The sequence below is a fragment of the Dermacentor variabilis genome, chromosome 11, assembly GCF_050947875.1.
Source record: "Dermacentor variabilis isolate Ectoservices chromosome 11, ASM5094787v1, whole genome shotgun sequence".
NCBI classification, from domain to species: Eukaryota; Metazoa; Arthropoda; class Arachnida; order Ixodida; family Ixodidae; genus Dermacentor; species Dermacentor variabilis.
Window position 1 is genome coordinate 115,915,980 of NC_134578.1, and position 17,144 is coordinate 115,933,123.

At 45.0% G+C, this 17,144-nt stretch overlaps 1 protein-coding gene across 1 annotated transcript in view; it reads left to right on the forward strand.

The window, feature by feature from the left end:
- The first annotated feature begins 1,288 nt into the window (after positions 1-1,288).
- nau (myogenic-determination protein nautilus) overlaps positions 1,289-17,144 on the forward strand; it is a 104,515-nt gene continuing 88,659 nt past the window's right edge. Inside the window, exons 1-2 of the mRNA XM_075673721.1 lie at positions 1,289-1,371; positions 12,936-13,232. Of these exons, the coding sequence (XP_075529836.1) occupies positions 1,369-1,371; positions 12,936-13,232 (300 nt within the window). The 5' untranslated portion in view covers positions 1,289-1,368. The remainder of the gene's footprint in view (positions 1,372-12,935; positions 13,233-17,144) is intronic.

A 17,144-nucleotide genomic window follows, 5' to 3' on the forward strand; every position in this document is an offset into this window, starting at 1 on the left:
ACTAAGTGGAAACAAAAAGCTGTACTTGTACAGCTTTTTGTTTCCACTTAGTCTGCTATATTTGTACTGTGTGTACAAATATAGTACACACAGTACAAATGGTATAGTAATGGTATAGTAATGGTAAAATGGTATAGTAATTTGTACTGTGTGTACAAATATAGCAGAAAATAGCGTATACGAAGCGGGAAGAGCACCACAGATTGGCTGGTGGCGAATCTATTCGAACAGTGGGCCGGTCAAGCCTTTAATGGCCCTGCCGACGCAGGCTCGCTGGTCTATCGTAGGCCAGAATAAGGTGGGGCACGTGGTGCCGTTACACGGTTCGCATTCCTTCTCATTAACAAAAATTACCATGTTGAAGACTGGTGATCCTTCTTTGTTTCACGTGGAGCAAGGCACTTTCACGTCATTAGTGCGGTGCCCTTCAACAGTCTAGCCTATAGGGCTGGTACCAGCGGCATGCGGGGGAGCTAATTTACCGCAATGTATGCTCGCGCAGGGATCTGTAGCACAACACTATGCATTTTCAAAGCCGCTCCTCGCGTAAGAAAATCCACTGGTCGATTGTTTCCGTGGCCACTACGGCTGAAAGATTGCTCTCATGAAAATGAAGGTAAATGCCAACGAAACATGCAATTCGTCTTGAAAGCCATTTTATTATTCAAATACGCTATTCGTTTCACAGGGGCGCTTGTGTCCGTAATGTGAATAGGAGCTGAATATTTTACAGTTTACTGAAACTTCAAGCCTTTATGGATAACTGTACACTTCGAAGTCGATGAAAGATCACTCCGACAAACTTCTTAACATGTCAGCATGCAATGACCCGAGTTGATATAGTTGAAGCAAATCATTTTATTACACGTAATTTTTCATCTTGATGAAGTAACTTCAAGCATTGCTAATTTCATATTGTAGTTGAAATATTTCTTCACGTGAAGCTTCCGAATGTGTTCCAACGAAATAACTGCTTCGATACTACAAAGAGAAAGCACTTCTCCAGGATAAGTGGCCTGGAACAAGATCTACGACGGTTCTGGACCACTTCGTCATTCATAATTTTTTTTTTCATCGTTCGGGAGTTCATTGCTTGTCTGAGTTATTTACTTGTATTGTGGTGACAGCGCACAACCACCGCCTTTTCGCGGGCGAGGAAGTCGGCGAGCCGCGTTCAAACCCTCCGAGGGGGCGGCCGCAGCTTAGTGCCCTCCCAAGGGTCCCACCCCGGAGGGGTGGAACCCGCCCTCGTCTGCTGGGGGAATCTTTTTTCGTGACAGTCCCGGGGCCGGGCGACGTGGAGACGGCAACCGCGGACCGTTCGTCGGCCAAGTGGCGCACGGATACCAGACAACTTCACTACTTAGCATGGTAAGCAGAAGGTAGCGCATTTCACTCAACTTTGCAGTGCCATAAACTTAAAGGCAAATGTAAAAGACTGATTCGTCAAAGAATGCAGCATGCTTGGAAAAAAAAGTCAGTTTTTATCGATCGATTCATTTGCAACAGTTGCAAAAGATAATGACGCCAAACCACGATTATAGGGGCGTCGTGCCGCAGTGGTCTACTAAAGAAATTAGAGCCCGTACATGTGGAGCAAATCTCTCCTTAAGGAATGTGGGTGGCTTTTATGTCTACGGTCAGCATCAGGTTTCTACAGTGAGGTGTGCGTGAACCTGGTTTTATTATGTCACCTTTCGTTGACTAGAGGCTGTGAAGACCGTCCTCGCAGCTGTCGTATGCCATTTAGAGACCGTATATTTTCGTCGTGCGAATGTCTTTACCTGAAGCAGTTAAGTGCGGGTCATGCTCACGTGAGTTGTGAGCGTCACCGACATCGCATGCATGATGCGACCGCGCAACGCACCTGCTTCCGGCACCTCGTCTTATAGCACAGGATCCTTTATATTGGCTGTAAGTCTCGAAATCAATTTGGGGCAAGTTGTATGCACTTAAAATTTGCAAGGAAGAAACGTGCGATTTTTTTTGGCATCACAGTTGAATGAAATGACTCCGAGTTCTACGCCCTTCAGTGCGATGTAAACCACCGTTTTTGTCATGCTGAGTCATATTATTTGTAGATACAAGAATTACAAATGTAGAGAAATTCCCCGGAAATCACGGATGGTTTGGATTAAATTAGATGACCGGGGTAGTTGAAGTATGGGAGAGGCCTTTGCCCTGCAGTGGGCGTAACAGGCTGATGATGATGATGATGAAATTAGAGACTCCAACCTACAGCGTGCCTCATACTCAAACAATTCTTCGCTTACGTGAAACCCAAGAATAAAAGTTTTAGCTCAGATGAACACATAAAAGAAGGAAGAACCGTTTTTTGTTGTTGTTGTTGTTGGCCAAGGTAGCCGTACTGACTTGGAAATATCTTTTTCCTCAGTGACCGCTACTTCATTCTGTTACCTGACCGCAGAAATTCTCGTCCAACTGTTGACTATTTTCAACTCATGAGCAGTTATTAGGAAGCCACAGGGCATTTAGAATGTTGGTTTCTCTAAGTACTCGTTTCCTTGGCCCATGTAAAGTATGGCTGCCTGCATTCTGCGGAAATGGACTGCCCAATCCCTGTTAGGTGTTTTTATTGTTACCGCAATAAATTAGTAATCTACAATATGTGGATGCTATTTTCTCATTATGGAATAATGGCTTACAAGAAATCGAGTGCCTGAACTTACTATGTCCAGGGCCACGTCTGAAGCATGACCAATATGTACAAGCGAAAGAAATATTCCAAAATGTGACGATTAATGGGGAACGAGTCCTTGCGGCACTTTCATCTTTTATCATAACTGTGAAATGACGACTTCACTGCAAGCTTCCGTGCTGGTTTCATTGAGTTTATATAGTAGCTCCCTTGTCTAATTTTGTTGCTCTTTAATTGTTGTTTTGAAATGATTGTACAACACACACTTGTATTCCCCTTTTTTGCTATGCCCTCCAGGCCCTTCAACGTTTTTTTGAACATATTAGGTGATGCACTATACGATGGCGAAAGTGATATTGTCTTTCTCTAATGGCTTTGACAGTCCTGTCACTGGTATGGTGGTTCATTTAATTAGGTAACAATCAAATATTTTGAATAACGAATAAACGAGTTACCGAATCGGGTAGGTGCTTCGTATGGCGTCGCGATGAGTCGATGACATCAGATCCTACACAACCATAATGTAAAGAGGCAGCACACGCGGTGCTACTGTTAGAAAAGCGAAGCTGACGATGGGTCGTCTGGCTATACGGGGAGCTTTTAGAACGGCGATTTCAGCGAGGATTTCCGTTACGATACGAGTGCTGAAGGATCGCCTTTTGCATTCGACCCGCCGCTGCCACGCGATGCAGCTGACGTGCCCTAGCTTAACGCACTGTATTGCGGCAAGACGAAGAGAACCACCGGTTATTACGTCTTTGAAAACGATGATAGTCGGCCATGGTCTCGTAGAAAAAGAAGCCATCTTCACCGTTTCCGGGCAAAGTGCCGGTGTAGTCTCAGCTGTCACAAACACAGGGTGGCCAGTAAAAAGTCATACGTGCATGGGAATGAGTCGGAACACACAACTCATCTTTAACATTCATTTTCAGGAAAAATAAATAACTTGATGCCATATCGTCTGGCACAGATAATCAGAGTGCGAAAAAAAACGCATATTCAAATTTGATTAACCTCAGGGGATATCGAAAGATCGATGCAGTTGCCCTTAAAGATCAATAAATGAAATAAAATATATTGCTTGCATTCAGCCATTTGCCTGCAGTGAGAGGATACGTTAACCTCAGCGAAGTAGATACGCTCAGCTCGCCTTAATAGAAGCAAATCTGGAGAAGTAATTTGCAACGCATTTAGCAGACACTTCAAATTAGCCAATGACAGATTACAAATATTGCGAAAATGAAACTTGAATATCCTAAAAGTAGGTATCTACAGCGCGACGAGCATCAAGAAGTGAAAATAGTGATGTCGGAAGCAACATAAGGACGCCACCTCTCTGAGCAGATCTATTGTGGTTATCTGAAATTCTAGTTGAGTTACAGACGCATATGTGGGAATGGGTGGGTCACCCGCCACGGTGGCTTAGCGGCTATGCTGTTGCGCTGCTAAGCACGAAGTCGCAGGATCAAATTCCAGCCCCAGCGGCCGCATTACGATAGGGGCAAAATGCAAAAACGCCGGCGTCCCGTGCCTTGGCGGCACGTCAAAGATTCCCTGGTGGTCAAAATTAAACCAGAGTCCGCCTCTACCGCATGCTTCATAATCAAATCGCGGTTTTGGCACGTACAAGCCCAAAATTCAATTAAGTTCAAATGGGCGGAATATTTAATGTAATGGTCGAAATAGTTGCGTAAACTAACGAATAAGCACAAGAGAGAAAGACAAAAGGGAAGGAAAGACAGGGAGGTAAGGCAGTGTATATAAGTACCGGCTGGCTAGCCTGTGCTGGGGAAAGGTTTAAAGGGAATAAAAGGGGAGAAAAGAACGCGAAACATAAACACAGTAATGCGAATAACCAAAAAAGAAAAATGAAAGCAGTATATTGTGCCTGAGCATGAGTTGGTGTTGATGACGAAAATTTGGTGCCATTGAGTGGACTCAGTTGGTGAAAAAAAAATGTAAATAGAGGTTTTTTGTAAGCATTTTGCATTGTGTTAAACATGAAGAATAATGCTAATAATACTTGATATTTGCTACCGCATATTCTAGATTCCCGTTTTATAAAATCCAGCAACTATTCCTGCGGGAACACTTCTTAAATGATAGCTTTCTTTGGCTATTTGCCCACACTGTGGTGTGTGTATTTCTGGCATGGCCAATTTGGTCAACGGGGAGATACGAGGTATCACTTGGTATGTGCCCGACATGTATGCATGTATGTATGTATGTACAGTGGCGTAGCAACAGGGGGGGCCGGGGGGCCGTGGTCCCTGGGTGCAAAGGGCCATTGAGGGGGGGGTGTCATATACGTCTGAAGACACCCCTCTTTCCGCCGGCTACAGCCGGAGAGGGGGTGACAGAAGGCCTATGGACCCCGGGTGCTAGACGACCTAGCTACGCCACTGTGTATGTATGTATGTATGTATGTATGTATGTATGTATGTATGTATGTATGTATGTATGTATGTATGTATGTATGTATGTATGTATGTATGTATGTATGTATGTATGTATGTATGTATGTATGTATGTATGTATGTATGTATGTATGTATGTATGTATGTATGTATGTATGCGCGTTTCAAATTGAAGCAATAAACAAAAATGCCCAATGTCAGCATCGAACACTCGTCCCCCAGCGAACAAGCCAGGTAATCTTGGACAATGGACGCATGCCTAAAAAATAACACACCATTTAAATTTCCCACGTGAAATTCAGTTGTTCAGACCCCCATCGAGTTATGTTTGTCGCATAGCAACAATTATGAAAAGTGAACTAGCGTCTCTTCTAAGTGACGATTAGGAAAAAAACATTACGGTATGCGTTCACGCCTGAAATCCGCAGCGCGTCTCTCATCCTACTGTGGCGTTCGGGCGTGTTTTCACAAGGTCACGCGCATGGTGTGTTGTGGTTAAACGTGTTTTAATGCTGAATAAAGCTACCGCCTTTTCTGCAGGGTCTACCATAGTGGCTGAGGGACGCGCTCATTACTGAAATCTGCAACGCATCTTTTATCAAACCAAAGATACCAAAGAGTGGTTGGTTCTGCAGGGAATTTTAATCCGAAGCGCTCTTCTCCGACTAAAGCCACTTTCTTGTCGTCCTGTATCTGGCCGTTTTCATAAACCTATACCGACGATAGTGCAGTCTAAAAACAGCTAGTAAACAGAAACAGCGGTTTGTATCGTCAGCATGCATGATCTCTTCCCGCTTATATTAAGAGCTTAAAGCCTCAAAATAAAGTCCTTAGAAGTGCATAATTAACCATGACATCCTTGACGCTCTCCAGAAAGTGATTTACATCAAATCCGGGTACCGCATGGTATAGATTTGAGGTCGCACTGGGAATACGGCGAGTGTGAGCTCGAGCACGGTTTCACTCTGTTTGGACGGCTCTCAGGACGTTCTAGATACGAACATAATGCTACCGAGCTTGTGCCATGGCGTATGTGCCAATCTATATATACGTTACGCAAACTCAACGCGTCAAGCCGAACACTGGGTTCACTTCTGTATCACGCGTTCTTCTTCAAACAAGGCCATCCTGTGGAATGACCATGAACCGCTCCGCGTTTACCTTTCCTCCCGGCGAAAACGATGAACGGTAGGACAATAATACCGGTGCAACTTGCTGACAGGTACGCTGTAGGTAGTCGTTACTCAGCGGTATCACACATCTCCCAATCTCCTAATTCACTGCAGACACTCTGCGCAGTACTTTGAACGGTCCATGCATTGCCGCAAAGAGTTTCCTTCACTTTTATGTCCTATTATTTCGTAGAGAATCAATTCGCAAACCAGACGTTCCCTTGTTTCTCTTTGTCTTATAGGACGTTATTATGGTGAAAGCCCGAAGTGTCTCATGGGTCCAAAAATCCGCTGTCTGGTGTTGACGATAAATTGACCGCCTGATGTTATCGCACCAAAACTGATGGTCATGAGGATGATCATGATGGACGCAAAAACTGATGCAAACCACGGTCATTGGTGGGACTAGAACCCACGACCTTTGGTGGGAATGGAACCCACGACCTTGGATGTTAATTAATTTAAAGTTAATGCGGTCGGACCCCCTACCTTTGGTGGACTGAAATTCAATGGCACCAGAACTGATGGTGCTACCACCCATAGGGGTCGAACCTACGACCTTCGGTGTTAATTAGGTGAAGGTAATTAAGATACCGTTAAGATATAGTTCATTAAGACATTAGAAGCCATGACCTTTGGAGGGAGTCGCACCCATGACCTTCGATGTTCATTACGCGAAATTAATTAAGATTGAATTAAGGCACTCGAACCCCGGGCACTTGGCTTTTATTAAGGCATTCAAACCTCGGTGAGAGTCGAACTCTCGACTTTGGGACCAAAACTCAATATTACCAAAACTGATTGGGCTATTGATGGTGACACACGAAAATTGGTGAGAGTCGAACAAACGATATTTGGTGTTAAGGCGAAGTTAATTAAGACACAGTTAATTAATATATGGTTAACTAGGGCACTTGAACCCACAACCATTAGTGGGAGTAGATCCCACGAGTTTTGGTGTAGTAATTAAGTGGGAGTCAGTTAAGGAACTTGAAACCACGACCTTTTGAGGGACCAAACTTCAATGGCTCCAAAATTGATGGTGCTACCATTGGTGGGAATCGAACACACGACCTTCGTTGTTAATAAGGCAAAGGTAATTTAGCAACATGTAATTACGCTATATGTAATTAATACATTAGAAAAGACGACTTTTGGTGTTAACTAAGACTGCGGTAATTAAGATACAGTTAAATAAGGCACTTGAACCCAATTCCCTTGGTGTTTATCAAGACACTCAAACCCACAACCTCCTTTGAGCCTAAAATAGAGTTAATTAAGGAAGTTGAACCCACGACCTTACGTGGGGCCAACATTAAATAGCACCAAATTGATGGTCGAATGCGCCACCATTGGTGGGAGTCAAACCCACAATATATGGTGTTACGTGAGGTTAATTAAGGCACAGGTAATTGAAATACAGTTAATTAGGGAACTCGAACCCACGAGTTTTCGGAGGAAGAAACAAGTTATAGGAAGTAACCGCGCATTCTAATGAGAGTGTCAACTAACTTATTGAATGTCTCGTGAGAGCGCAGGCTTTCGTCTTCATCCTCTTTAGTGCATGCTGAAGTGACCGTCAACTTTTATTTGATGGTCTGGGAAGGAATAGCGAACTGCTGCCTTTCTTGCTTCAATATTTTGGGGTTCGCTGGATTCCATACATAAGAAAACCCGGTGAATATTTTCTTTCTACATGTTGGGTCGCGTTCAATTCTACAACGACGTATGAAAGGTATTCAATTATGATTTGTGGGGGTTTTTCCTAATTTCGCTTTGAGTCGATTCACTGTAGTCAGATATGTCTTGACTTATTTGCACTTAGGATGCTGAGATGATGGGAAGAGCTGATGAATGTTGTCGTGTTTCAAGAACTGTTCGAACTTGCATGCGGGGATTTCTGTGGCGCGGTCAGAAATAAATTATTCGAGCTTTCCTTAGAAGCCCATGCCGGAGAGCGTGAGAGATAAACTTTCTTAATTCGTTTCCCGTTAAGAGAAAGGTGTTGCCGTTTTCGATCGCATGTTCACAATGCGAACAGTCATTTAGGTTGTCTTGATTCTCCTTTAAGGAAATAAGTTGACTAAGAGGGCTTCAAAAAAACGCGCCTGCTTCGCAGTTATCGCTGTGTTTCTAGGTGTGGAATATTGACATCGTATTTACACTGCTTTAAGAACCACCTAAACAGGAACCCCTGTGAATTTTTTCATGTAATTGAGCCGTTGTAACGCAGCGTGGTAGGTTATGACGGTAGAGAACTTTCCATGCTTGTGGCAATACCACTGTTGGAGAGCATCGATTAGGGTCAAGCATTCAAGCTATGTTGGGTGATCCTGTTCGTTTCGGTAATTTCCGTGGATGGTAAGCCATGGGGTGTCCCTTCCTTCGGCATCTGGTTATTTGTTGAAACAGCTCTCATGCGTGCCTTTGAAGCGTGTCAGTAAAAAACGCATGGATTGTCCTCGTTGGATATTTTCAGTAATATTTCTTTCCTTAGATGATTAATTTCAATAAAAACCTCTTCAAATCTAACATTCCGTACCTTCTGAATGTCATTACGTAGCAGTCTTGTAAGAGAATAAACACTATTGCTGAAATGCGAAATGTACTGCCACTAGATCTTCATGGTCCCTAGAAAATGTTGCAGGTCTTTCTAAAATGACAGTTTTCGAAACCGAAAGACTGGTTCAGCGTTCCTCTTATTGAGCGTCACTGTGCTTTGAGAAACTGTGCCCTAGCTAGTCAGTAAAACTCTGAGCAAAATGACGTTTCTCATTCAGTTTAATACTCTGAACTTCAGGTGTTCAGACAAAGCTTCTGAGCTATATACACCGAAAATGTGCTAGAAAACATTGAACGTCAGCGAAGTACTTCGCAAAATTCTGCAAATCGTAGTTTGGAAATGCCAATTTTACAGGCCTCTAAAATGCGGCAGAGGCGTTCCTTAGACCAAAGGTGTCACACTTAACCGATCCCATGACCGTTACATGCGAAAAAAGCCAGTTTAGGAAACGCTTCTTGGCGCATTTTAACGTTTAAATATCGTGATGTGCTACTTAAAGTTGAAAACTACCGTGACGTCTTAAAGTTATCTAGCACATCATTGGTGCATGAGCTAGCCAGATAGTGTAACGGCGTTACGTTTGACGCAGCCGACGTAGAAATGAGTTCGGCCGTCATCTTCGTATTCCCCCAGGAAGAGAGACGCAGCGTAAAGTGATAAAGATGGTCGGCTACACCATGTTTGATAAGACCGCCGACTTGTCATGTACTCTCCGCTTTCTCGGCCTGGGACTATCGATATGGCGGCCGCTATATGGGAACGTTGTTGGTCAGTGTTATACGGCGTTGTTTATTTGCGATGCATTCGAAGTCAATTTGGCATTGGGAAAACATATGATGATTTCGAAGAACATCCTGTAATGCTTCTTGCAGAGACTCCTCGATATGCCTTATATCAACACTTTGCAATGAAGAAGCACCAACGTGGAAAAATTACCTTCCATATGTCAGAGTTTTTTGATAATGTCGTTGCCTTGAGGACAAAGTTATGGTCTTGAGGTCCAAGGAGAGCCTGAAAAGCAGACCAAGTGACGGTTGTATTTCTGTGCCTTGGAGCACGTATGCTTGGACTGTCTTTTATAACTTTTGTACGCCAAATGTTATTTGCATACGACACAATGTTTTTCTAGATCAAGTTGAACAGTGATGCAAGAATCATTAGCTATTCAAAGTTTGGAAGCCTTGAACACTCTCGTTGATTGTAGCTGCTGCACATGGAATTGCGCTCAAAGTGTTTCCGTTCACTGCGGCATCAGACTGAACAACACAACTTCGGTACTCCTTCTTGTTTCCCTGGTCGACAGCAGGGTTAGAAACTCTTTCAGAGTGAGGGCAGTGAATACTTCCAGTAAGTTCAGCTGTGGCTAGTGCGGCTGTCACCGGGGGCAATGCGTAGCTGTCATGACGGCTCTGGTCATTTTGTAACACATTCATGCTGTGCAATGGCACGCCTTCCCGAACGATGGAAGTCGGCGTGTTGCAAAATATAAGGAAATGGTCACAAGATGGATTTCCATATCTGGAGGCAGATTCTTATTCAAGCCTGAAACGATTACGGCTTGCTTAAGGTCGGCAATGTGCCCAGTTGTGCTTTCTTTTCGTAACCCAACTTGATAGGTAGACTACTCTTCAGCCAACAATATATGAGCTGACGTAGTGGTTCCCTGACGGGCGTAGCAAAGCCTCAGACCAGCGCTTTCTTTGATACTTCCCCAAAATATTGTTACGGGGTTAAAAACAGTCAGACGTATATTTACAAGATATTTACAATTATTGTAGCAGCTGACAACATGGTAGACAGCGCGCGAAGTCCAGAGCCTCGTCTTCTTCCGACGAGGATTAACACATCTTCGTCAGCGTGTCACAATATGTTAAAATTACGGTCAAGTGTAAGTGGAAAGCCTCACCTTCCATGCACTCGCTCAAATAGTTTAACTTATCTTTCTCCGGCCACCCTGCCGCTGTCCTTGCGTCAAAGCGCAGCCATAAGTCTACAGAAATGTCTTCTGCTCCTGCTACTTTGGTATGTTTATCGCCGTTCAGAGCGTGCTCATGATGCTGCTGAGACAGATCCCGTCGACGTGATATGATGAAAAGACAACGGAGTCAACCCAAACAATGAGTTATTCTTACCTCAACATCTGGGTCACACTGGTACATTTTTGCATCACACGTACTTCCTCTTTGTTATTCACAGTCATCCTGCTGCGGTTATTTACCACTGAATATTCCACGTAAAACAATCAAGCACGAAAAGAGAAAGCCAAAGAAAGAATATCAGGTAAAAGCTCTACTATAGATGCTTAAGCTCACGTAAGCATTGTGCCACTGGCTCCTCTTCAAGCATGTGACGTGACGGATGTTGTTTACCGTGAGTGACGAAGTATTCGACGGTTCATTAAATTTATGCTTTATTGGCCTTGTAATCTGTTTCCCTTTTGATGCGACCAGTATAAGCCCTTTCAACCCTTATCGGTCGTTATCAACCGGATCGGACTCGTGCCAACGATTATAGACTCTAATCAACCTTTATCGGTCGTTGTGAATGTTATCCGAACTGATTCAACCTTTATCAACGCTTATCGGTCGTTCTGACCCTTATCAACCTTATTGGACATGATCCGACCCTTGGTAAACCTTGTGGCTCGTAATCAATCTTGTTGGACTCGATATTACCTCTATGAAACGTTATCGGTCGTAATCATCATTACAGAACTCCACTCCGCCCTTATCAGCCCCTACCGGTAGTTAAGAATATTCTCGGATTCGATGCCACGTTTATTAACATTATGAGACATGATCCAACCTTTTACGGCCCTTAGCAATCTTATCGGACTTGATCGGGCCCTTATCGGTCCTTATGAACGCTTTCGGAATTTATCCGACCACTATATGCCCTTATCGCTCTTTAACACATTGTCAATCCCCGTCGAACCGTTATCAACCGCGAGCAGACCCAACGACCTCTCATTACTCCTTTCAACTCATTACCTGCTTATCTGTCAGTGTTGCCCGACGACAAAGACAACGCCGTATAACACATGCATACGGTTCAGAAATATTCGCTTTCTGCAAACGTGGGTGTTTAGCCCGGCGGAAAAGCCATCCGGCTTCTGAGTATGACGCATTGGCGACGGTATTCCTCGGTGAGCTGACATAGCAATGCTTATGCATTAAAAAGATAGTTTTATACTGGTTACACAAGAATCAGTTATAACGCGAATGTGAACCGTAAACTATAAAGAAGCAGTTGCAACTTAGTTGCATATTCACAAATATAAGTTTGACGTGAATACTTGGGCGTGCTGGTACATAACCGAAAGGCGGCAGCGCAAAAAATTAATTCAAGGACATGGACAGGACAACGCATGTCCTTGTCCTGTCTCTGTCCGTGTCTTTCTTTGTAGCACTGCCGCCTTTTCTAAATACAAGTTCTGAAGTTTACACAGCCTTTCTGATTATTGAAGCACTGCAGAAAACAATGACAGCTATAGCAAACGCGCCAGGCCTGCGCACCGTTAATAGCTTCTCGGACGCTGCCAGGCATGATATGTATATATTCGACGATACGGTGAATGCTACGTGGAGAAATTGCGTCGTTTGTTTTGCGGAGGCATCGCGCACCTGCCAATACAGACGTCCAAAAGTGAGCAAACGTGCGAAAATGGCGTAAGCCATCGCGGCACCACCCCGCTGTGATGGTTGTCGGACGCAGCCTTCCGAAAAGCGCCGCAAATGCACTGACATGTGCACGTACGTGCGTATTTTCTTGTTGCTGTTGAGATAAAAATAAACAGAGGAGTTGTCGCCGTTTGGTGGCGGCTACTACAGCACTTTTGCGTGAGTGATAATATCGGCAAAAAAGTCCCCGCCCAGGCATTCAGTACACATGGTTACCCAGCAAAGCTGAAATGTGCAGCCCCGGCGTTTATCACTGGGTTAATCCCGATGGTTCATTAAACGCCGGCTTGGTACGCTGCCGGATCTTCGGTACGCTATTGTTGCTCGTGCACGGCTCGTGGACAACTAGTGCCAGGGTAGCTCATCGGCAAAACGTTCTTATTTCGTGTAGTTGCTTGAATTTCGTGCCACAAAAAGTATCCCTCTTTCAACTCTAATGCGCAGGTAAGCGACGGGCGCAACCCGGAGCCCCGACAACCCAGCCCGGCCGAAGAGCAGCCGGGTCAGCCGTCGTCCACCGAGCAGCACGTTCTCGCACCGTGCGGAGCCGCGGGCAGCGGTGCTCCAGGTCTTCGACGGTGCCTAGCCTGGGCGTGCCGGGCCTGCAAGCGGCGAACGCTGGCCGTCGATCGACGGAGGGCGGCGACACTGCGTGAGCGGAGGCGTTTGCGCCGCGTCAACGAAGCCTTCGAGGCGCTCAAGAGGAGGACCTGCGCGAATCCCGGGCAAAGGCTGCCGAAGGTGCGCTTCCCTTTGCATGCGCAAATATCAAGCAACTGCTGCTTGTTGGGCCATTGATCAGTTCAGGCCTTCCCGACATGCGCGATAGGGAGGGATAGGGGAGCAAGGGCTGTTAGTAAGGCACACCAACACAAATATGGGAGCACACTAGCTACTGAGTTGCTGGAGTTCTCCCTTATGTGTCTCAGTGCATTACTAGCCTTACTAGCTGTCCCTACTACCTTGCACGACGGCCTTACGGCTTTTCTACTTCTCCTTCTTTTCCAGCACGTCCCAGTAGCTGAGAGCTTGCTATTATACTCGTTTCCTTACCACGTAAGCTCTTTTACTCACAAGTAAGACTTGCTACACGAGCGCTATAAAGAGCAGATTTTCCGGCCCAAAAAAAAAACATTGCATGAGATTACACGTTGCATAGGATGAAAGGTAAACTCAAATGTACCCATAGCGATGAGTAATATTGCATTCATTTACTGACCTCACTAAAGCGTTAGTTAGACTCCGAAGGGAGCTTTGGCTCTTGATTATTTGTTATATGGCGTCTCAGTGGGAATGATGCTGGTACAACTGATTATCGCTCGATAGAACACTGCAGCCACTGAACCGCCACGTGGGGTGGCTTTCCTATTACGGATTCTCTGTATTTTACACCCACATTAACATAAATAATGCTGTCGAAAATCACAAGAGCGACGTTTACAACAAAAGCTGGCCCTCGTTGAATGTACCAGCAACGGTATGAGGCAAAAAAATTACGGCAGAACGCGTCCCACGGTGACTTTCGATGGTAGAGTGGTTAGACAAAAGCAACAGTCACTTACCGCGGCAGCCCAGTATGAATAGCGATCCGCTGTTGAGCTCAAGGTCGCGGGTTTAATCCCGGCTGCTGCGGCCGCATTTTCATGGGGCTGGGATGCACAAACGCTTTTGTACCGTGCACACCCCGATGGGGAAAACTAAGCCGGAGCCCCTCACTACGGTATCCCTGATAATCAGAATGTGGCATTGGGAAGTAAAACTCCAGCACTTAATTGAAAAATCTAAGGCGGCACTCCAGCCCGTCTGTATTACGAGCGCTCATGTGTAGTCTAATTCAGACAGATATGGAAATAGAAACATTAGATTTATAACAACATTTAGTCTTCGAAACGCGCGTGCCTTCATAAGATAAGCAACGCGTTTGAAAAAAGAAGTGTTATGTTCGTCGCGCGAACGCGTCACATCAGAAATAACGGCCAGTCATAGGGTCAAGCCACGGTGGTCACTGTTGACGCAAGCGTTCAGTTGCTGCATAAAGAAAGCCACCACTTTGGTTCAGAACCGGAGCTCTTGTTTCCATCTTTTGTAAAACACTGTATAGCACAACAAGCATTGTGATTCCTACTGACGGGTAATGAGATAAATAACATTAATGTTTTGCTCCCGTGATGCAGCGGCTTCCGTGGAATATCCAATTGAATTGCTCTCGGTTGATGTGACGGGCCTAGAATATGCGTAGGCATCCGCTAAAGGCGAGGACACCCTAATGCTATCCCGCTTGGCAAGTTCATGCACTAGGCCACGAGTACGTCGTACGTCGGTAAGACAAAATATGCGCTTTGGCATTTGGCGCTTTAAAGCGTTACCTTTCCTTAACTCGTTCATCACTATTGTGCCACCGGCGCCGTCTGCAGTGGAGGGCTGTTACCGAAGATATCGCAGTGTACAGTTTCCTAAGGTATGTGCCACTGGGTACCTGCCACTGGATTTGTACTCATTTAAAAAGGTAGCAGCCATCGTCGCAAATCCTTCGTCACGCCATGGTTGCGATGGTGTTATCATCCTAGAGTCATTGTTACGCCGTATTCATACCGTTGTTGCCATAAACCCTTCGTCGACCCATCGACGTCGTTGTTTCTTCGTAGTTCCGTCGTAATTAGGCTCTTGTTATACAGCCATGATTATGACGCCGTTGCCATGCCATCGACACTATACAGTCGTCGACATCCGGTCGTTTACTTACCATCGCCGTGATGCCGTTGGTGTCGTTCTATACTCGTCATTCCACCTTCATCATCCAATTCTCTTCACGTCATCGTCATAAAACAATTGCTCTCTTACATTCGTCGTCACGCCAGCGTTCTCACACACTCGTAATCATCCCATGTCCTCATGCCGTCGTCGTTACGTTGTCGTCATCCTGCTTTCGCGTGTATTTCATAATCGTCACCCCGATTTGATAGTCTCGTCGTCGTCACAGCCCATTCGGCTGCAGGAGGGGAGGCATGAAGGACGGTGAGTTCTTGAGGATCGCAGGGGGGCATAATAGTTTAAACAACAATGCTATGAAACATCTCTCCACAGAAATGCCATGGCAGGAACGGGACCGATGGACCCCGAGAAATTTGATGAGCTTGATATCCTAACAATCAGCAGAGCTAGTGCTTAAGAATTTAGGTGAAACACTCGTAACCTTCCTACAAGTATGTTGTGCCGGCCGCCATTTTTCAGCCAGAATAAAATAAATAATAAATAGAAAAAATATAGGATTGTTCAATTTGCACATTGTACCACCCAGTCTTTTACACAGTGGGCGGAAAATTTGGATTCATATAATTTAAGCATCTTCTGCCCTTCGGTAGCTTCTGTGTGGCGGTGCTTCCCATATGAATCAAATTCCGCACCGCATTAAAACAGCACTACCTTGCACCCTCTTTCGGCGTTATTATGCCAAATCGACCTAACGACTTACATTCTCGCAAGAACAAAGTGCGAAAACGCATATTATGCCAAAGAGCTTCAGGGTACCGCAGTCGTGGCTTCTGGAACCTCTGTAATTACCATGAGTTAACATGATATGCTGCGTCTTACCAGTACTCACCTACGGCGCAGAAACCTGGAGGCTTACGAAAAGGGCTCCACTTAAATTGAGGAGGACGCAACGAGCTATGGAAAGAAGAACGATGGGTGTAACGTTAAGGGATAAGAAAAGAGCAGATTGGGTGAGGGAACAAACGCGAGTTAATGACATCTTAGTTGAAATCAAGAAAAATAAATGGGCATAGGCAGGACATGTAATGAGGAGGAAAGATAACCGATGGTCATTAAGGGTTACGGACTGGGTTCCAAGGGAAGGGGAGCGTAGCAGGGGGCGGCAGAAAGTTAGGTGGGCTGATGAGATTAAGAAGTTTGCAGGGACGACATGCCTACAATTAGCAAATGACCGGGGTTGTTGGAGAAGTATGGGAGCGGCCTTTGCCCTGCAGTGGGCGTAACCAGGCTGGTGATGATGAACATGATATGCACTGTCTTGGAATGGTTGGCACTGTACGATGTGGCAACGCCGCGTTACCGGATTTTCGCATTTGAAAGCTCCCAGTAAAAGACCTAATTCTAGGCGTACGCTGAATAAATGTGGTTCACTGAAAAACAAATTTTCTCGCATGACTTGGAGACACAGGCTTCGCAACGAATAGAGCTCGTAAACTGCCAGAATATTTAGTGATCCGCCAATTATTAAAAAAAACTTTTTCTTTGCCCATTCACGGTTCTCCAGTTTCGGCATTCAATATATATTGGAATGTTCCGAAGATGTAAGCAAGGCATCTGGCCTTACAAACGTGTGTAACTGCTTCACGTATCCTCACATTTTGAAATCACGAAGGCCGTTAGTCGTGGAGACACTGCTGGCATTCACTGTAATGTCAGCAAATATTTACCAGGCTAAAACCGAAAGCTTGTCGGAAATGAAACACCGATTACGAGCAATTAGGTGTTTTCCAATAACGTTATGCTCTAAGCCAAATTTTGAGAAGACAAGTAAAATTGGGCAGCGTGATGCGAAGTTGACTGCGTAAAATAGCGGAAAATTGATGTTCGAGCCCATTAACCTAACAGTATAGGAACATGATCAGCAGTGGCGTAGCTAGGTCG